Here is a 22,996-nt window from a genome sequence, read left to right as displayed (position 1 = left end):
TCTGATTATGAGCTAAGTCACAAGAATGTTTGATGATTTCCTCAGTTAATAGATTGTTGACCATGTTTATATTAAATAGCAAATCTGTTGGCAACCAGATTTGACATGAAATAATAGAGTTTAAAACTAGTTTCCAGGTGAGCAGTAGGCAGAATAGAGTTCACAGGTGAGACAGAAAGAAGATGGTATTAACAAAATCAGTAGGTATTTTGTACAGAGCATTTGGGCAAACTGACATCAAACTATCCTGATTAAGAGTGTCACCATTTCCCTAGAGAAAAAAGATATAAAATAAACATCAGAAACTCCTACAGATGTAATTTTTTTTCAAAATGTGAGACAAACACTCCTTCATCAAAATCACTGAGTGTGTGTGTGTGTGTGTATATGTGTGTGTGTGAAAATATGCAGATTACTGGCCTCTACCTTGTATATACTAAATCATAAATTTGGGGTATGGAGTCCATGAAAATGCATCGTAACAAACATAAACAGGTAATTCTTAAATCCACTAAAGATTGAAAATACTGCGAATTGCCATTACATAACACAATACACAAAATGTATCTCTAGTTTAGTCACTTTCAGAGGATCCTTTGTCATGATTTTAGTGTCTCCCATGGAACACTACACAGCCACAAAAAAAAAAAAAAATCATGTCTTTTGCAGCAATATGAATGTAGCTGGAGGCCATTATCCGAAGCAAATTAATGCAGAACAGAAAACCTAATACCCATGTTCTCACTTATAAGAGGGAGCCAGACACTGGGAACTCATTGACATAAAGATAGCAAACAATAGACACTGTAGTCTAACAGAACACGGAGCAAGAGGAGGGATAAAGGGGTGAAAAAATAACTTTTAGGTACTATGCTCACTATCTCAGTGACAGGATCATTCGTATCCCAAACCTCAACCTCATGCAATCTACCCAAGGAGCAAAAATTAATTAATTAATTACTTAATTTTAAAATATAGTGTCTAAAGAAGAAAGATGAACTAAGTAGGCTAAGGCCAGCTAATCAGATAACCTTAAGCTATAATGCCTTATTTCGGGGCTCTGGAAAAAATCCGAACCTATCTATTAATTACAATTAGTGTACTCTTTCTGGATCCTTAATAACAAAGAAAAGAAAACATCAAGCATAAACAAACAAAAAATTGATGTAAAATTATTTGAAAAATTTCCAAAATGTTTAATATATTATATACCATCACTACTAGACACTGAAATTATAACACTGATTTGAAAAATAGAAAAACCATTGAACCCATCCATTTATGAACTATTTTAACAATCACAAGTTGTAAGAACTATTGTGCTCCCCAAGAAAAGATTCCAGAAAAATTGAGAACAGAACAAATTGTTATAGCACTCATGCTTAGAGTTACCTTAGAAAGGCATGTTCAAACTGGAGAGCAGAGAAAGCTATCTCCAGAAAGTAGCAATTTAAGTGAATTTGAAAACTGAGCTATCTAGGACAATAAGAAAATAAGTTTCAGGTAGAGAAAATAGCAAGTGCAATTTTTTGTCATGATTCAGAGCATTCTGGCTCTAGTGTAAGAATTGGTTCAGATTTCTGTTTCCTCACTTACTAGATCTGTGACTTTGGGGAATCACTTCCCGTTTTTTGTTTGTTTGTTTGTTTGTTTGTTTGTTTGTTTGTTTTTTGAGACGGAATCTTGCTCTGTGGCCCAGACTGGAGTGCAGTGGCGAGATCTCGGCTCACTGCAACTTCTGCCTCCCGGGTTCAAGTGATTCTCCTGCCTCAGCCTCCCGAGTAGCTGGGACTACAGGTGTGCACCACCATGCTCAGCTAATTTTTGTGTTTTTAGTAGAGTCGGGGTTTCACCATCTTGGCCAGGATGGTTTTGATGTCTTGATCTTGTAATCACCCCCACCTCAGCCTCCCAAAATGCTGGGATTACAGGAGTGAGCCGCCATTCCTGGCCTACTTCATGTTTTTAAAATTAAATTCCTTCATCCTAAAAATGGGAATAATATTTTGTCAAGAGGATATTACTAGTATCAAATAAGGAATTCAAATAAAGTTCTTTGCATAGGAATGTGCACACAATTAGTGCTGAAACATGCTAGCCATCATGTCTTTGACATCATTACAGAGAGAAGGGAGAAAGAGAAGGAACACAAGGTCCTGACATGCTTTTTCGGAAATGAGGTGAGTCTCTGGCAAGTCTCTAAAGTCATTGAACAAAATATGAATTTTGACGACTTCTAAAAATATTCTACAGCATCCATAATCATTATTGAATAAATCAGAGATGAATTATAGACATATTCCTTGGATTATAATCCCATCTTTGAACTGTTGTCCAAACAGCAAACACACATGGTAACAAGCACAAAACTTGAGTGCTGCTGAAGACAAATTTCAATATTTCAACATAGACGGCAACTTTAATTGGCAAAATGAAAAGTTTTTCGTTGGTAGCCATAATCAGAACACTAATCTGGTCACAGAAGCATCAGTGTGAGGCTAATATAGGTATATTCGTGACATGTAATTAAACAAAACATTCGTCTCATATTTGTCCTTAGAAACTTCAATGATGTATCAAATTAATATCCGTCCACACATGAAAATGATGAGTTAATAAAATTTGTAACATTTCAAAATATATTTTGATGAAAATCAAATTACAAATCTATTTTCTATATACAATGTATTTCCCTCCATTTGCTCTTAGTTTAATACTGTTATACTCTTTTTTTTTTTTTTCTTTTTTCTACGACAGTGTCTTCCTCTGTTGTACAGTCTAGAATGCAGTGGCACAATCTTAGCTCACTGCAACTTCCCCCTCCTGAGTTCGAGTGATTCTCATGCCTCAGCCTCCCGAGTAGCAGGGATTACAGGTGTGCACCACCACGTCCAGCTAATTTTTGTAGTTTTAGTAGAGATGGGGTTTCACCATGCTGGCCAGACTGGTCTCAAACTCCTGGCCTCAAGTGTTCTGCCCACCTCAGCCTCCCAAAGTGCTGGGATTGTAGGCACGAGCCAAGGCACCTGGCCTCGACCCTGTTATCCTATTGTTTCTTTACATTATTGTTCTGGATATTTTATCAAAATTAGAAGAACTTCAAGATTAATACAAGCTCAATATTTTAAGAAATCATTAAACATATAGTTCCGATTAGAAAAGGAATTTTATTGGTTTATTCCTGCAAGTTTGAAGTGGTTGTCTTTTGTTATCTGTAGAATCATGGTCCTACGCATTATTTTTTTGCTTTTAAATATTTATCCTCTTTCCATTTTACTTTACCAACAAGTCTGTCTATATTATACTCATGAAGTCTAAAACCTATTTTTTCCATAGTTTATTCCATGGATTCATGCTACTTAGTAGATCATTGAAGAGTTTCTTAAATAATACTATAGTAATATTTATTTACATCTTACTACATGCCAAGCATTACACTAATTGTTTTGTAGATTTAGCTCATTCAATTGTTGTAATCATTGTATGTCACAGATACCATTTATTTCCACTTTACATGTGAAAAACCTGAGGCCTACGGTCAGGTTTATTTAAGTAATTAAATACTTAATGACTTAAGTATTTACTGTGATGAGTAAATTTATGTAATTAACTCAAATCAAAAAGCTAGTTAATAGAAACCAGAAAGTCTAGCTCATCAGTCTAGACCTTTAACCAATATACTAATCTGCCATTCTATGAACTAGATGCAAGCAAACAGAATTTCTTCTCTGTACATTTATTTGTGAAGAAAATAGAACTATATTAGGTACCTTGTGTAGGGAAATGGGGAAAGGACTAAAAATGTATTGAAACTAGTGTTATTGCTTTTGTTTCTCTCATCATATTTTAGAAATGAAACATCGTGTATACTCAATTAAAATGACTGTATTAGGGCCTCACACTGAATACCGAATGTCCTCAAATTAAACAGTAAGAGAAACTGGGTCTCCGTTACCGGGTGAGTTGATATGAAAAGTGCAGTGGACATGGATATATGATGCACATTAAATGGCCATAAGCAACATGTATGGATTTATAAAATATTATGATTATGTTGAAAAATTATATACAATAAGCCATACTACCATTAAATAAAAAACATATGCACATGATTTTAAATAAACATATTCATAATAATACTTTATGAAAAACAAATAACATATTAAAATGGTTGCTCTTTAGTGTAGATAAATGGCAAGTAGATTTGGGGTAAAAATGAAAGTAGGTACATAAGAAAATATATAACCCAAGAGAGGGTCCTGTTTGGTTCAAGATTGAAATGCGCCGTGAATTGAGGCAGGTTATTAACTCAGCCCTCAACACATGAGATACAAACAAACAAACAAAAAACACAAAAACACAGGAAAAATAACAATAAAGAAAGGAGACAAGGAAAGAAGGAAAGGAGGGAAGGAAAGGAAGAGAGAAAGGATAACACAGAGAGAGAAGATGAACAAACCTTAACTAATTGTAAAACCAGGTTTTCTCAAAATATTTCAGATGACTTGTTTAATAAATTATAGGTAGAAATTTTCATTAAAATTTGAATAAATATGCAGTGAAATTTGCCAAATTCATTAGAATGCATTATCTTTTGAATGGCAATTTATATATTTAAAAGCTCTGGTAATGAAGCCTGTCTTTCCAACACAAATATCAGAATTCAAAAAACCCAGTTTCCCTTTCTCCTCAGATAAAGGTGTGTGGCTTCAAATACATCAAACCAACTGGCCCAGGCAAGATCTTGATTCAAATAGGCAAATTAAGAAACCACGTTCTTCATCAAGTTCTCTTTTTTGGCTTTCTGCTGGTGAAAGTGAAAGAAAAAACATGAAGATGTTGCTGGTGGAAATATTGATGATTTCTCTTTAGTTTTGAAGTTTGAGATCCAGAAGCAGCAATGCTACTTGTGGCAATAGCAATTGCAATAAAATCAAAATCTTGCCATCCATTGCTCGACAGCTGCCACGCAATGTTCAGCTTCATCAGGCCAGATCTGTGGTAGTTTTAGGCATTGTTCCTCTAAATTTATATTCTAATCTTTGAATCTATTCTCAATGAGTCTATGAGCCACTTCATATCCTTTATTAATGCTCTTTTCTGTTTCAACTAACCAGAGAATATTTTCTTTGCAACTAAGAATACAAACATTAATAATAATAATAATAATAATAATTCCCAGAAGAGGAGCATTGTAGGTAAGTATATTAAGGAAATGGGAATATAGGACCAGTGATCAAACTGCTGTGTTTCAGTGTAACAAGGATCCATTCGGTGTTAAAGAATGGAAATCTGACAACTTCTGGCATATAGGGGCATGCAACTCATTGCTTGTGCTCACCTCAAATAATATTGAAGATTATACTTTTGGTGGTTCAGATTCCACCATAAAGTCATGAGAAATTTAAGAAATTCAACAAAGGTCAACTCTGTCTAAATGCACTTCATAGTTTAAATAAATAAAATAACCATCTCCAAGATTAAATTCCTAGTTTAAATCACATTGAAATGATCAGGGCACCCCTTGTCTCTTATAGTGGAAAGGATGACATAGCTATACCTCAAAACTCAAGTCTTTTTCCATGAATTCCTGAACTACAAAGATGATTTACTTTATTGTTTTGCCTTTTGAGAAAATTAGACCATTAACTGAGGAAAAAAGTTAAATCATGAGCATTGGAATATTTGGATAAATAGGAGGATTCAGGTGACTGAAAATTTTCTCTTTTGCTAAAACTTACTGAGTCCTTCTTGCTAGCGGATTCAGCTGTCCAACACATGACTGAGGAAGCTGCTCCTTCATTTCTTCAATATCAAGTCCATACCTTATGTAAGGTGGTTAACTGATGGAGGAAAGCAATATTCTTTCTGACCAAATCTATTATTCCATTTGAACTCAAAATTCCAGCATCCTCTTGGGTGCCAATTATCTGGTTAATGCTGAGGACTGGAAGCTTCTTGAATATGAGACTTGCAAGATTTTATAGCTAAATTTGAAAATGCATGGGAGAATATGTGTGAAAATGGATTTTACGTGTTCCTGATATAGAACCAAAAAAGAATTTTAATTCTAGCTGGTATAAATATCTGATTAGAGATTCTAGATTCAATGTGCTACTTCTGGTAGCTGGTTTAGGTGCTAAATGCTTCTTCAATTAGTTGACCAAAATCTGGACTGAAAAACAGGCTACGTTAAATAAAGTTCAGACACTTGCAGTTCCTCCTTTTAATGTACAAGGAATTCAATGACCTACTGAAGTATGAAAGTTAAGGTGGATTTATTGTTCAAAGCCTGTTAAATGGGCTGGGTGTGGTGGCTCGTGCCTGTAATCCCAGCACTTTAGGAGGACAAGGCAGGTGGATCACCTGAGGTCAGGAGTTCGAGACCAGCCTGGCCAAAATGAAGAAACCCTGTCTCTATTAAAAATACAAATATTAGCTGGGTGTGGTGGTGGGCGCTTGCAATCCCACCTATTCAGGAGGCTGAGGCAGGAGAAGTGCTTGAACCTAGAAGGCGAAAGTTGCAGTGAGTCAAAATTGTGCCATCGCACTCCAGCCTGGGCGACGAGAGCAAAACAAAACAGAACAAAAAAACCTGTGAAATCACCCACTGATTAAATTTTCAGAAAGAGCTCAGAAGATACTTTCTTCACCATAACAATAAAAAAGAATCATGAGCACAACAATGTTATCTTAAAAAAAAAAAAAAGAAAAACAAAAAACCTCTATAATTTATATTTTCTATACTGGGGAACACAGACATTGAAGCTACACTCAAGTGATTTCATTTCTTTAGGGTTTAGGAGTACCTTACCACTGTAATGAGGGTGGACATGGATCTCATAATAGGTAGCAGGTTATGAATGGTAAAAAATACAGTACTGTAGCATGCAGACACCAAATTAATGAGTCATCTGATCCTTGGCAATGACATCAAGGTCTGGGAAGTAAAAATATAAATTTAGTGACCTAATTAGTCATGACCTGTCAATGGTTTTCACACTTGAATTAGTTTACTTACCCCATGGCCACTTAAATGAAGAGAAATGTGGTTACTCTTGAAGAAGGACTCTGCAATAGCATCATATGTTAGTATTGCACATCTTCCTTCTAGCTTTCCTGAAAGACATCTCCTACCATTTCTAAATACATTAGGGAGGAAAGGAGGTGGGTGCAAATGCCCAGTCCTTTCACAGATTATTGAATACTGCCTTCAAGCTAACATTGATCTTGGTGGATTCAGATTATCACTAAAAAAAATTTGCATAAGTAGAGGTTATTAGGGTCATGTGATGAATGGGATTTTGTGTTGGGTTCATATTACAGTTGATACAGTAATACTTCCATTTCAGCTTTTGATTGTTTTACCAGATCTTTGGTGTGTATTTGGAAGATTTACACTGTAACTGGAAGAAATGTCTTTTTATCGCAGTAGCCCCTGAAGTCAAAGCTGCTGTCAAACTCTACTAATGGCCAAACTAAAGACCGCTAAGCAACTCTCTCCTGCAAACACAGTAAACATAGATCCCTGGGAGAATGTTTCAACTAGAGCCATCATAAAGAACAAGGAAGAAAAAAGGCTGGTGCTTATGAAAACATAGGCAGATTTAGCTTACCTATTCAGTCTACATGGAAGACAAATTAATCTTGTAAAATAAAAATACCTTTAATTAGGTGGTGGTTCAAGTACAGGCAATGTGGTTTCTCCACTAAAGAAAATCAACAAAGACCCTGGCACTCAATATTATAATAATAGTCTAACAAATGGCCATTTTTTTTTCTTTTTAGAAGTTCACGTCTCAGTAAACAGAGATTGCCAACAAGTACTTGCTGCTTTTTTGCATAAACAACAGCATGCTTTCACCGTATTGTTCTAATATTCTCTGAAATTTCCAGTTTTACAGCCAGATTTAGTCTTTGGGAACACTGATCATTTCAACATTTTATGAGACACCATGCTCATCCACTACAAGGATGGCATCAAATTGAAAAGACACAGTGAACTGGGATTATAATGTTCTCCAGATATTTGTGCAAGAACCAAGAAATAAAACCCATGAAAATATAGGTAACACCTACCTTGGTGATATTTCTGATAGTCTGGGAGAGCTTGAAACATGCCCTCCAAGGTAAGGTGTAAGTTCGCTGCATTTTGATATCCATAGCATATCAAATAGCCCTCTGGAAAAAGGTTCCAAGAGTCTGAACCTACATTCAAAGCAATTAAAATCTGTCCGCTTTGGTCAAGAATTAGAATTCTGTACCTTGGCATGTAAATTATTTGTAATTTTGGCTTTGTGGTTAGAATGAGCTTATTTTCTGTTGGGACAAAATATACATGTATATATATTAAAAGAACTTTAAGCTTAAGCTTAAAAATGCCTAGTGTAAAATTATTTTAAAATAAAAACAAATATATTTATAGAAAAACATAAATACACACTATTTTGCAAAAAGATAAAGAAACTTCCAAAGTAATTGCTTTTAACAGAATTTTAAAATTTTACACTATGTGCTGATATGTCTCTTATCTATCTGTATGGATAGATACATTTCAGAAGTCCTAAAAGAATAGAACAGAACAACAGAAGTGTTGTTATGTAAATAAATCTAAATATTATTTGGCAAAGAAAGACTATCTTGTGTAAATCAATTTTGTGTAAGAATGTATTATATATGACATACTCATTAGAAAACTTGAGGAATTCAATAATTTTATTCATTTTATAAGATTAGTAGCTTAATAATGAACACTATACATATCCACTGTTTTATCCTCTAATTTGTATATCCACTATTTGCATATCCACTATTTTATCCTCTAATTTTTTATCTGCTATTTATATTTTATTCCCTTTGTAATTAATTAAAGACTTCTTTATATAACTAACATATTCACATTTTATTTTCTTATCATTTTTCTCTTCATCATAGCCACTATTTCTTTATATTATGTAACATCTACTTTTTTATTGCTTTTCTCCTCCTTTATATTTGCTTATTTTTCTTTACCAAGAAAATTCTCACAATTTTGTAATTCTTTCTGGTCAATAAAATTATTATAACCACATTTTACAAGAACTGTAAATTTGAACCAATTCTAGTATTTAGCTTTTCCTTTACATTTTGTAGCTTGATTATTACATGCAAAAAAGTTTTGTTTTAATCCAGATAGCTTCCCCTAAAAACAAGTTCCTAGACTCCATAATGATATAATTGTTTCGGAAATGTCTAAATACTATGTATACATTTATAAATCATTTGATCACTTCTATAGACTATCAGCCTAATGCAAAATTTTCAACTTGAATACACACTATTTTTCTTTATACCTTTTTAATCCAATTTTGAATCTGGACATTCATTGCTATCACATGCACAGAAATATATTGCTGGAGTGCAGAGAAAAATATCACAAAGAATTATACTTTGGTATGATGAGCACTTTGAATTAAAAGAAATCAGAAGGCCTTAAGTGTTACCTCAGAAGCAAAAACTTTCTAACCTCTTGTTTCTTCCCTGTCCCCTACATCTCACAATTGCAGGGAGGGACTCTCACTGAAATTTCCTTATTTGACTAAGGGAAACTCCGTTTCAAAAACAATGTGATTGTCTTAAAGCATCCTTCCTGGAAATCTCATCAAATAATCAGGAAACATTAACCACCAGAAAAGAAAAGAGAAGAGACTAAAAGTCATCACCATGCCCAGACAGACTTTTTGTTTATTATTCTAAGGACATTTCCCAGAGATTACCTGGGAGACTTTATTTGCATAATAAGAAAATCTTTGTTCACAGTGAAATTTGAAGTTCCTCCCCTCATCTTCTCATTACTGGTTCCCCCAGAAGTCAGAGAAAATTTGTCCGAGGTCATAGTTTATTGAGATGGTTCATTTCCGCATTTACACCCCCCGCCATTCCTCTCCCTATATAAAGAAGGTATTTATGCGTCAACCATCTGGCCTTTCTTTGAGTCTTACATCTGTGTACATGTTAATGAATTTATTATGGATGTTTTTCCCTATTAAGCTGTCTATTTTCAGTCATCTCAGCAAACTTACAGAAAGGGCAAAAGGGATGCATTTCTTGTGCCCCTACAACATCTGTCAGAAAATATCAACACAACTGTTGAGGCTAATTATAAATTTGAAATAAATTATTTAAGAAAGAAACATATTTCTCTGAAAGCAGTCTTTAGAGGATCTCAAAACTAAATTTAAAATCTGCTTAAGGAAGTTTTATATAACAACCACATATGGTGAAGATAATTTTATTCAATTTAATTCTTAAAAGATGTTTAGGCATTAAAACCTACTACAATCCACTTTTTGCAATTTGGGTACTTGAAAAGTGTTTTGCCGTGGTGGCATTAAACTTAAGACATTGTAGGAGTTATTCTGAAATCACTTTGCAGAGATGATAACAGTGATATGACCTGGGCCTGTGTCCCTGCCCAAATCTCATGTTCAATGTAATTCCCAGTGTTGGAGGTGGGGCCTCCTGGGATGTGATTGGATCATGGGGGCAGTTTCTTGTGAATGGTTTAGCATCATATCCTTGGTGCTTTCTCATGATAGAGAGTAAGTTCTCAAGAGGTCTGGTTGTTTAAAGTGTGCAGCACCTTCCCCTCTCTTGTACTCCTGCTCTCACCATGTGAGATGACTCACTCCTTCTTTGCTTTCTGCTGTAATTGGAAGCCTCCTGGTGCCTCACAAGAGGCAGAAGCTGCTGTGCTTCTTGTACAGTCTGCAGAATCATGAGCCAGTTAAACCTCTTTTCTTCATAAATTATCCAGTCTCAGGTATTTATAGCAGTGGAAGAAGACTAATACAAACAGTGAGAAAATTATGACAGTTAAAGAGATCTTACTTAATTGACTCCATCTTTCCTTTAACCTCCAGGCTGCCCTTGTTCATTCCTGGGGATATACCGAAATAACTTTGGGGGGAATTTAGTTTATGATTTAGCTTTTAAATAAAAGTGATAATAACTCCTCTCTGAAACAAATCTTCTCCTTGCTTAGGGACCAGATAACCTTTGTAAAACTAACAGATTAGCCACAAGATTAAAAATTATGACTCAGGTGTCATGCAGTCAGAATCCACAGGATTCCTAATCTCCCCAGTGGCTCCCATGGCTAACATTGCTATTTTAAGACCTTTGATTGGTGTTCAAGATATTTTTCAGACCCTGTAGCATTCTGATGGATCAGTTGGCATCATACAGAAAACTTAAACTGGCTCATTTGGTCTTATAGCCATCACCCAGGAACTGAATCTGCAGGAGGACAGATTCAGCTTCTTATGATTTCATCCCTGACCCAACAAATCAGCATTCCCCATTCCCTAGACTCCTACCCACCAAACTGTCTTTAAAAAACTCTAGCCTCTGACTTTTGGGGGAGCTGATATGAGTAATAATAAAACTCTGGTTTCCTGCTTACCTGGCTCTACACGTATTAAACTCTTTTTCTGTTGCAATTTACCTGTCTTGATCAATTGACTCTCTCTGGGGAGCGGGCAAGAAGAACCCATTGGGTGTTTACAATTAGAAGTTAAAAGTGAGACTTAGTGGTTCTGGAATGCTGATACTGAGAAGAATCTTATTTTGATGTTTTGGGTAAGTTTTCATAATGTTAGAGTAAACTGTGAGAACGCGAATGAATAGCAACCAAAAGTCAAGAAAATTGTCTGCTCTGAATATAAAAATGTGTTTTAGAAGACACCTATGAATTGAACACCTGGATAAAAATTCATCTTTTTTGGTATTTAAGGTATTGAAGTTTCAAATAATATACTTTGGAGGTTGAAGAGGTCAGCAAGTTGAAGACAACTATAGCAAATATTTGTTGAGTACATCATTAAAAAATCAACAGTTATTTCCTCTATCTAGTTTATCAAAGGAATACCTTTCAAAGAAGTTAAGGGTATGCAAGCTGGAGAATATTCTTCTGAAGGAACACAACTCTTAGTGATTGTTCAATATGCTTACAATATGTTGGTGGAAGATTCATACATAGAATCAAGTAAAGTTGAAAGATGTTGCATAAGAAAGCTGAAGCCAAAGGTTTCAAGCCAATATTTTTTCTAAAATGGGAAGAGAGTTTGCATTTACTGAACAATCCTGATGTCTAGATACGGTGATGAAAAGTCAACACATGCTAGCATTGCCTGCAGCTGAGCCTATGCTGAGGGAAAAATCGATTTTCACTATTCCTGTCCAGCTCTTTAGCACTTCTATTAGTTTCACCTTAGGTTAGGTAGTAAATGGTAAAAAATATAAACGATTCACTGGGGAAAGTAGCTTATATGTGTGCGTTATATTTTCTAATGAAAAAAAAAATACGCTGCAGACAAGTATTCAATGTGGCTAAGAACATGCAGAGTATAGAATAATTCCTATTACATTAATCACATGCTTCACACAATCCGGGCTAATTTTGAATGTTTCCCTCAGCTTTATCAATCAGTAGCAACTATGAATTCAGCTGCATGCATATTGTTATTTTTAGAATATAACCATTTGATTTACTTGAGGTATTCAACAATTCATATTAATTATTTTTGCTGAGACTTTGTAACCAACAGCATTCCCTCATCAAGGCTAGCATTCCACGACCTACAAACTGATACTAATATTATATAAAGTCAGCATAATTTCATTGAGACAAACATGTCTTATTTCTTTGTGAGTACTGGTGGCAAGGATGTGCTCACTGACCAAAGCCCACATGAAGTTCTAAGGAGATGACGAGGTTACTACACTTTGAACTAAGAGTTGTAGCCAATTGATAAAGGAAAGGTACAAATTTTGGCTTTTAATGCCTTTTTCTTCCCCTCCCAGATACCTGTTGATGGACAAAACATGTTACAAATTACTCTTAGATTTAAAAGGACTCTTGCTACATAGTAGGTTGAATTATTAATTATTTATTATTATTATTTATTAAATTAGCTGTAGTTTATCTTTGGTTTTTATCTTGCTAGGAAAGAAGTCTTCCATGTTAATTTGCTTAAAAGTGAACATTTGAGGGTAAAATATAGGGAAATCAGTAGCTCAAACAGGACTGTATAGAAATGTTTCAGGTGGTTGCATAATAGTTCATAGTTTTTCTAATTTTGATAAATGAACTTAGCAAAGAAAATTTCATTGCATGCATTTTTGCTACAATAGTTTAAATAATATGAAAAGATTTATGATCTGCAAGGAAAATTCATCTGTGTTGCCAAGCAAGCAAATAAACAAGCAAATAAAACCTGCCTGATCACATGCTAAATTAATGAGTTTTTAAAAATTCAAGGAAACAAAAAAATAGATTTGAGCTATAAAAATGACTGCTATGCAATTATATGAGATAAATTTTACTTCAAATGGATTTGATACAGAAATGTATTTCTAATGAAAAAATTCAATTAAAAATGTGTATTTTTTTTTCTGTAAATGGCATTTCTAACAAATCTTTAGCTTTTATTTGTTTAAAACTGCAAAAACATTTTTGATGTGTCATACTTTAAGTCCTGACCTTCCGGTTAATGGAAAGTTCTCACACAGATTTTAGTCAACTTGGCCCTCAGCTATGGAAAAAATTGACAGAACTAGGCCTAACATACACAACTTGGTTGGGCATGGCACTTACCTGCTTGATTTGTGGTTACATTTACAGACACATACTGCCGGGCTCCTGGACTCAAGTCGGACACTCCATTCACTGCCTCAATCTCAAAGGTATAGTTTGTGTGAGCGAGTAGATCCACCATCATGACAGAGGTGTTTTTCAGGCCGCTTTGCCGGGGAAGGTACCTGACATGACCGCCACACTCCTCACACACACCTGCATGGGAGTTGCACTTCTTGCATGCAATATAATATGACACATCTTTCCTTCCACCAGTGTCAGCAGGCGGAATCCATTCCAGAAAGACACTAGTTTCATTAACATTTGAGATGGCATTCCGAGGAGCGGAGGGGGGTCCTGGTTTGCAAAGTAAAGTAAGAAAAACATATTTTAAGATGATATTAATTAGGCATTATTTACTACAGCAATTCCTGGTCTGAAGGAAAAAATAGATTTGCAATAAATCCTTTAAGTCATAATTTGTAGTTTTGTTTTCACAATTTTGTAGGAACAATAGTGGGGTTTATTCCCTATGGAAATGATTTATTTTGGCATTGTTATAACGGTAGTTCAGAAAAGAAGAATGTGTTGCTTCATGTATGTGTAATCAGTTATGGAGTAAACTGATGTATGCACAACTACTATTAGATAACATTATATATTTAAAAACTGGTGAGTTTCTTGGGGATTGAACTGAATGCTTCCTCATTGATGCTAACCCTTGCAACCTACAAAGTAAACACGAAGTATCTACTTAGAAATAAGCATAGGAAAATACAGAATTTTCAGCGTAGCTCCTGACTACAAATTTTGTAAGAGAGAGAAAAAAAAAAAACCTTAGCTTGCTTCAAAATAGGTTGCATATCTACTTGCTAAATCACCAACAGAATTTGAAATCCCCTACTGTATATCAAAAAGTCATTAGAATTTAAGTAAATGGTCAAAATTATAATTTGCAATGAAACATATTTTACTTTGATGTTATTTTTATATTACAGTTCTGCAAGTTGTGAATTTTACTTAATTGAAAATCTAAAATTTATTTTAAAAATAACCCTCAAAAGGACTACAATAGGATGAATAAAAGTGTTCAGATTTTGAAAGATCAATAGAACAAATTTCAACTTCCAATTACCTACCAAAATTAGAAAAGAAATACATTTAACACAAATATTTTCATAGACTCATAGCACGTCAGCTACTAATAGATATTAGGAGTGAAACTTTCCTAACTTCATGAAGTATTTCTTGTACACTTTATTTTTTTTGTATATAGCATAATGGAAACTGGGTGTAGCTTTTAAAATATATTTTATGTTCAGAATCATCTTATTCAATAAGATGGAATATTTCCACTAAAATATGAGTAATGAAATCCATGATCAGAATTGCTTTACAAATTTCATATGTTAAGGGTAACCATATCTTATTTGTATATTATTTTAATTATTCCTGAACTTGATTAGCATAATAGAGAGATCAAAAATTAATTAGGTAATTTCCAACACTATAGTCAATGTTTAGATATTTAGTTAAAACTTCAGTCAGCTGTTAATGCTATATTATTGAATAATCTCAAAGAGAAAATACATTTATATTTGTTCCAGAGACAATTTAGACACCTCTCCTTATACAGAGAATAAAATGGAGTATGGTGGTAGTTGAATGGTTCATAAGCATAAATTAAGCTACTTAGGATGATCTGTTATCCTAATATGCATTGTCTGTTCTAAATATCAAAATTAACAACTTTTAACTAACATTAAGTCATGACTTTTGAAGGATTGTTTTAAAAGTGATACAACGCTAACTGGTATTTAAGATTTAGCTGGATAGAATGTCATTTAATTAATGATTTATTTATTTAGAGACAGAGTCTCTCTCTGTCGCCCAGGCTGAAGTGCAGTGGAGTGATCTTGGTTCATTGCAACCTCCACCTTCTGGGTTCAAATGACTCTCCTGCCTCAGCCTCCTGAGTAGCTGGGATTACAGGGTCACCCCACCATGCCTGGGTAATTTTTGTATTTTTAATAGAGATGGGATTTCACCATGTTGGCCAGGCTGGTCTCTAACTCCTGGCCTCAAGTGATCCACCTGCCTGGGCCTCCCACAGTGCTGGGATTACAGGCGTGAGCCACCGCACGAGGCCAAAATGTCATTGAAAGAACCCCTTAACTAAAAAAAACTTGACATCTTTGCCAAAAAAAAAAAAAAAAAAAAATCCCTACCTTGACCATATTTATGGTTGAATCCTATGAATTTTGCCATACCTGTCATCTCATATACTTTAATATAAAACAGTACCCTTTAAGTTGAAATAATTTCTTAAGACGGAAATATCCAGTCTATCATTGATGGGCATTTGGATTGTATTTGCTTTGCTTTACTATTGTAAACAGTGCAGCAATACACATACTTGTGCATGTGTCTTTATAGTAGAATGATTTATAATCCTTTGGGTATATACCCAGTAAGGGGATTGCTGGGTTAAATGGTATTTCTGGAAACACACATGTTCTTGTTTACTACACACTTTAGCTTATTTAATAATACAAAGTTATACACAAAATGAAATTTAAGATAAAAAATTACAGGATTAACCTCTGAGAAATATCTCTAAGTTAGAACAATGTCTAACTTCTGTGCTTTTTTTTTTTTATTTCTGTCAACTGAAAAATCCTTGCATTTAACACGTTTCCTCTAAATCTATAAAAATGAATCAGCAGCTGAATCCTCCCTTTCTTCTGACTCTTCTACTAACAGATAGGATGGAGGCACAAACAACTTTAAAGTCTAAAGGAAACTCAAACTCAAGTGAGACTCTAAAGTAGAGGTAAATAGTGGAAGTTCGAACTAACATGCACCTACAAAAAACATGTGATAACATTCCACTGCTCTAATCGTAGATATGATGTGTGAACCAAAGTAGAACTGAGACGAACCCTTAATTTAAGCAGATTCATCAGAATTTTTGGCTTTATTTTCGTTTGATTTTTTTTCTGTAGACTTATAAAATGTTGTTGTATAGATTTTAAAACTTTGTATATTCTACTAAAAAAAAATTGAAGTTGGAGATATAAATTCAATTCCAAAGAGCCAAAGGCAAACTGAAGCTCAAGATCTTCATCTGAACATCTATCAAGTGATAAGGAAATCATATGCAGTAATTGTGGTATTATGAATGCAACTAAAAACATACACACACGCTCATAGATTATGGATTATAAAGATCTTGTACATGAATCCTTTTTTTTTTTTTTTTTTTTAGAAATGCATACAAATTAGTGCTCATTTGACAACACAGTATTAGAAATTCACACACCCGGAAACTGAGAAATATGAAGCCTGACTGTGGGCTTTGGTCCTAAAACAGTGCTAAGCAGTCCTTGCCACCAAAGCAGTTTCCTCCCTCATGACCCAACCCCATTTCCAAACCTAACAAATTTACAGAAAGGGAAGTTCACATTTATGCTGAAAAAAGGAAAGATCAAGGGTAGGCCACTTAGAAAATACTAATTAGAAAATTAATAAAATTTGAAAGACAATTCAACACATGGTTTTTCTCTTTAATTTACCACTCTGTTGTCTAGACAACATTTTCCTTATTTGGGCATTCATTTGCTCTCATAAGCAAAATAATTATTTGAATCTCCACTGCAACCAAAATGCATCACATTCAATCATAGCTTATATTTTCCCCATTCATATGTATCCTTACAAAAGCACATATATACAAATGGTATTTTTTCATTTGAAGAGGAAATTACTTTTCACTAATAATCATCTAACCTGTAAAATCATCAACCTTGGGATAAAAAGAATGGTCTTCAGAATGTAAAGCTAATTACTAGCAATGATTTAAGGAAATCCAAAAATGTGTTTCACTGACACTATGAAATTTAGACACCATGAAATTCAGATAAAATTTCAATTTGTGATTATTTGATAACATAAAAATTCTGCACTGCTTCCTTAAATTTAGAGATGGATGCTAACATTTCAAGCTTTTGTGAACACTTTTGAAAGAAGCTACAACTTCCTGGAACCTAAAATAGTAAATCCAGGCAGTTCATGGAAATTAAACGATATGAGGAAGGAGGGATTCACTCTCCTTCTCTTTAATTTTCTGTTTTTGCTTGATTCGCTACAGAGACTTTGCTTGTGGAAAAACTGAAAGTAATGTCGTCAAGCAAATAAATGCGTAAATGTGTTACATTCTCAGAAATATATGGAAAACCAAATATATAGAAAACAAAAAATGTTGAAAGATGTGGCTACATCTACTGCAAATGTTGGAATTAAATGTTTACTATTCATCTGCTCTACTTAAGATCAGCAAATCTATTAAATAATAGTTAAGGACACTCACTGACAAGAAACATGACCGTTGCTTGAGAACCCTAGCAAAAAAAGTTGGTGTACATATGACTCTGATCTAAATCTGATTTGCCACTCCCAGTTCTGTATGTTTTGAAATATTTCCTGTGTTCTTTCATAAAGTACTTTCTCAGTGACTTATTGGGGCAGTTTAGAAAAGTTGGTGAAGGCTCCATTAGCTACATAATTTTGTGATGAGAAAACTGGCAGAGGAAGAAGAGGAAGGAGGAAGAAGAAGAAGAAGAAGAAGGTGGAGGAGGAGGAGGAGGAGGAGGAGGAGGAGGAGGAAGAAGAAGGAGGAGGAAGGAGGAAGAAGAGGTTTTAATGTAAACTGGGAATTAGATTATCAAAGTTATGTTGTTATGTTTAGCTAGCACGAACACTGAAATAAACCACAAAATAAAAGAAAAAATTCTATATCTGTGTCTCAGCTGTTGAATTTGAGGTTAGGGAAAATGGATGCTTCTAACAATGAGTGATAAAAGAGACTCAGACTTTTCAGTTCTTATTCAAGGAGATTGAAAATTGATGAAAACTGTAGAGAGAAGATTAAACATTATGCCTGTTTTAGGGGGAAATATTACTAGAATATAACAGGCTCCATCGTGCTGTTTCCTCAAAACTGGTGAAAGTTAGCATTACTAAATATCCATGGATTTCCTTACTTGTGCATGCCATTGTGGGTGGATCAGACTCTCTCCTGAAATAATCCTTTTCACAGACACAAGAGGTTGAAGCTTCCTCATGGGTATAACTGTGAGGTGGACATTTGCCGCAGCTCTGGATGTGAGGTGAGGCTTTGAAGAACCCAGGTCTGCACACTGTCAAAAGAAATAAGAGACTAAGCTTTTGCCTGGAACAGATGCAGTGTTTGTTTTGTGAATAATGTCATTATTTTGACTAGCATACGCAGATTACAGATAACACAATCTTTGCATCAATTTCAATAATTTTTCATAAGCTTCTGGATAATAAATACCAGGCCATTCATTCAAATAATCAAATATTTATTTAAAGTACTTAAACATTTATGGAATGTACATACTTGTAATGATTTTTATGCTACAGGAGCTTATAAGGAATTATATTGATAAAAGGCAAATACTTATATGTATTTAAAACAGTGCTTTGTGTATAATTTTCACTGACTCTATCATTACTACAACTATAGTGAATAAATAAATATTATTCCAGGTACTGCTAAAATGGTGCGATACAAAGTAGGCACGCAACATTGTTACTGAAAAATAAATAAATTAATTAGTATGTGCTAAATGCCTCATAAATTCTGTTAGATTGGGGAAAATGCATAGATGACCTGATATATCAACTCTATTATTTTGATTTCAGGGGAGTCAAATTTTTGACTTTTTTTTTACATTTACTTCTTTTTATAACTTTTCTTTGAGACACCTACTGATTCAACATTTATCCATTCTAATATCAGAAAGGCTTATTTACTATACAAATTATAATGATTTCTTAAGCGCAAACATTATGTCTTATTTAGTGCTGCACTTACTTTTTCCAGTGTTTGACCACAAAAAGCATTCAAAAAGTTCTATGAAATGTGTGAATGAATAAATGGAGTGGCATGAGTGTTATAACTGAACTATTAAGAATCGCGTAAAGAAAGTGTTTTCTGATATTTCTGTGAGCATTTCTAAGCTTATCATCAGGTAAATGTGCAGTAAATCTTTTTATTCTGTGGATTTTCTACATGTTCATATTATTCTTATTTCTCAATGGCTAAAAAGCCAAACTTTAATATGCTAATTGTTCAGTATGGGTCACTTGAAGACTACCAAACTGATGGTCTGAATGCTTTGTATAGCTTACTTTACATAAAGTTAATCAACTATGTTTTTCTGTTTTCAAAGCTCATTACATATACTGAAGTATCATGCATATTTGCTGAAGCTCAAAGGTGAACTTGTATTTCAGTAGAAATTTCTGATAGATATAATGAATTGGGACCAACTTTCAAATGCTATAAATGATTTCATGTTTTAGTAATCTATGCTAAGGCTCTCTGCCATCACCATGAATAATCAGGAACTGGAAAAATTGAGAAGGTACTCTTTTCAGTAGATCTAATTATAGTGATAGTAAAGCCTTAATGCTCTTATAAATTCTGAGAGAATGTGAAGGTATTTGAAAGATAAGAAGAGCTTTTTGATAGTATTAGGGACATTCTTGTAGTTAAATGATTAGGAGAAGATTTAAAATATTATTTTTCTTATAATAGGATTGCTGTAGCAGCCTATACCATACTTAGCTAAGTTATTCAATTTTCCTTCTTTTATCCTTTTAGTAAAACCATTCTCACTTTAAGCACTATTTGCTTTCAAAGACATGAAGTGTCAATTCATATGTTCTAAGTATTTGGAATTCATTTACCATTCATGAAACAAAGGTCATTTCTTTTTACTGAATGTCTCTTAACTTAAACACTTTATATTATATCACATATAACACTGCTGTTCAAACCCCCAAGGGAGCTTTGGAAATATAAAATAATATAAGTCAAAGTAAAAAGTAGATGAATGTATCTTTCTGTTCAGTTCAATAAGATGTTTTCGACAGGTGTAGTGGGCCAGTAACTCTACTTGCACTGGCTTCAGAGGTAAATGAGATAGACATGGCCTTGCCTTTATGAATCTTAAAGGTATTCCATAAATATTATAAATATTACTACACTAGGAAAAGAAAAAAAAGCTATAGCAGTAAACATAGATGCCCAATTTAATCTGGATTATTTATGGAGACTTCCCTCAGGAAGCTGAGTTTCTGCTTATATTTGAATGACTATGAAAATTATTTAATTTGAGTTAAAGTGTATCAGTACCTTAAAGGGAGAAATCCTTGCAAAGGACTACATCAGGTGGAGAACAAATAGGGAAATGGAAGATACTAAGGAATTGATCAGGAAGATAGTTGGAATAAAGTGGAAAAGTCAAGTTTATACAGGACAGAGGGCACCAGGCCACAAAAACCTTATATATTTTATTAGATATTTGATACTTTATTTTATAGGCAAAGGGAGGTTATTGGAAAATTACCCTCACTCCAGCTTTATTAAGGTTTAACTGACAAATGAAAATTGTATATATTCACAGTAACTGCAAAGTTATTAAGCCAGGGAATAATGAGATCAAAGTAGTGTTTATGAGATCATTACACAGCAGCCTTGGTAAGAAAGCAAGAACAGAGGCAAATAGCTCTTTTGTTTCTATTGCATTGGTCCAGAAAGAGACAATATCACTTAACCAGAGTGGTTCCAGTATTGATCAATAAAACAGGGTGAATTCAATAAATGAGAATGGATTAAAATCAACTAGATTTCATGATGTATTTAATGGGTTAGATGACTTAGTGGAAAATTGTAAGAGTGACTGTGAGGCATTTGACTTAAACTTCACAGAAAATACTGGTGCCATTTTCTCAGAGAACAGGACATGAAATGTGTTGGAGAAGATAATGAGTAATATCTAAGGCATTATTTAATTTGAGGTGGTTGAAGTAAGGCAAATAGATTTTTAGAGAGAGAAAAAAAAACTGTGTGGTTCAATATTATCCAAGAAAAATATCATAAACTGTAATTATTCATCACCTTCAAATAGTGATCCTAAATTCCAAGGGATCATAGAACCCTTCTAGACAAAGTTATATTATTCCCTTAGTTAATTTCATTTCCAACATCAACAGGGTTTTCTCGTAGCGTCTCCTCTTACTTCAAACTCCTTATGAGCTCTGTTTCTGTTACTATCAGCTGATGCAGTCATTTGTCTTGAGAAAATAAAAGTTGTCAGAAAGAAACTTACTCATTTTCATACCACCAAATCTCCAAACCTATATGTCATGGTACCCATCTTCTCTACTTTATTTCTATCAAAATAAAATAAAATGTATCCTTGTTCATATCAAATGAAAATATCTGTATTTGAATTAGGAACCCCCACTCTGCTCTTTGAGATGAAGCTTCCGAGTAGCTACAATTCTTTTGAGATACTCAAAAACAAAGCAGAACAAAACAAACAACAAAACTATCAACCTCACATGATACAAATTTTCCCAGTTTTGTTCCACTTTCAGGATATGATTTCTTAAGTTATTGTCCATGCATACATCTGTCATTCCTCATTCTAAATCACAGGGTGACTCACTCCACTCCATTGACACTTCTCAATGAAAATTACTTTTGTTAAGATTGCAGTTACTTTCTGGCCATACTCACTTCTCAGCAATATTTGACATGTCCCCTTTTAGGAAACTCCAGATACTTTCAGTAGAAAATGATAGGATAGCCTACAAGTTTCCAAGTAATAGTTATAAACTCTTTAAAGGCGGTCTCCCACCATACTCATTGTCTCCATCCATACCAGTCTACTTATTTCCTGTGTTTGAGAAACTCTTCTTCTCTGCCTCTGAACACTGCGGGAAAAGCATTTTGGGCCAAAAGACAAGATATGTAAATAAATACATGTATAATCTTTTTTTTTTTCTTTTTGAAGAAGCTTGTAGTCCACAATAAGAGATTTGAATGTAATCTGAAAGCATTTGAAAGACACTGAAGATATAATTTGATTTCTGAGTGCACACTTTCTGTCAAGAACTGTGACAAAACATGTTTGGACTGTGTGAGGAAAAAAAAATGTTCTTGACACCCATGAAGCTATAATGTATTTCATGGGTGGAATAAAAAATAATAATAATAAGCAATGATGGAGGCAAAATGGACATTTTAAATTTTAATCATGACAATATTTAAGAAATAATTGTCTAGATAAGTAGTAAAATTTATTTAAATACCACTCCAATATGGTTTATTAAAAACAAATGAAGCTTCTGAAGCAAAGTTTTTTCATACGATGTCTGTACGTTACCTAAATATAATTTAGAAAACACGTGCCAGTCATTTAAGTTGGGCAAAGAGTAGAAGACAAAAAAATGCACCCCGTGTTGACATGTTTTATGAGACTATTGTGGCAACCTCCTGGGGGA

General features: G+C 34.0%; 1 protein-coding gene across 4 annotated transcripts in view; it reads right to left on the bottom strand.

Annotated features, from left to right (window-relative positions):
* The window catches only part of EPHA5 (EPH receptor A5), a 351,284-nt gene that overhangs the window by 161,276 nt on the left and 167,012 nt on the right, over positions 1-22,996 (bottom strand). For all 4 annotated transcript variants that reach the window (XM_023232142.1, XM_023232144.1, XM_023232143.1 and 1 more), the window contains exons 4-5: positions 18,658-18,813; positions 13,637-13,972 (exon numbers count right to left, since the gene is read on the bottom strand). In XM_023232142.1, the coding sequence (XP_023087910.1) occupies positions 13,637-13,972; positions 18,658-18,813 (492 nt within the window). The remainder of the gene's footprint in view (positions 1-13,636; positions 13,973-18,657; positions 18,814-22,996) is intronic.

Source organism: Piliocolobus tephrosceles, chromosome 3 (assembly GCF_002776525.5).
Source record: "Piliocolobus tephrosceles isolate RC106 chromosome 3, ASM277652v3, whole genome shotgun sequence".
NCBI lineage: Eukaryota > Metazoa > Chordata > Mammalia > Primates > Cercopithecidae > Piliocolobus > Piliocolobus tephrosceles.
Note: the sequence above shows the minus strand (reverse complement) of the source record. Positions and strands in the feature narration are given on the sequence as shown.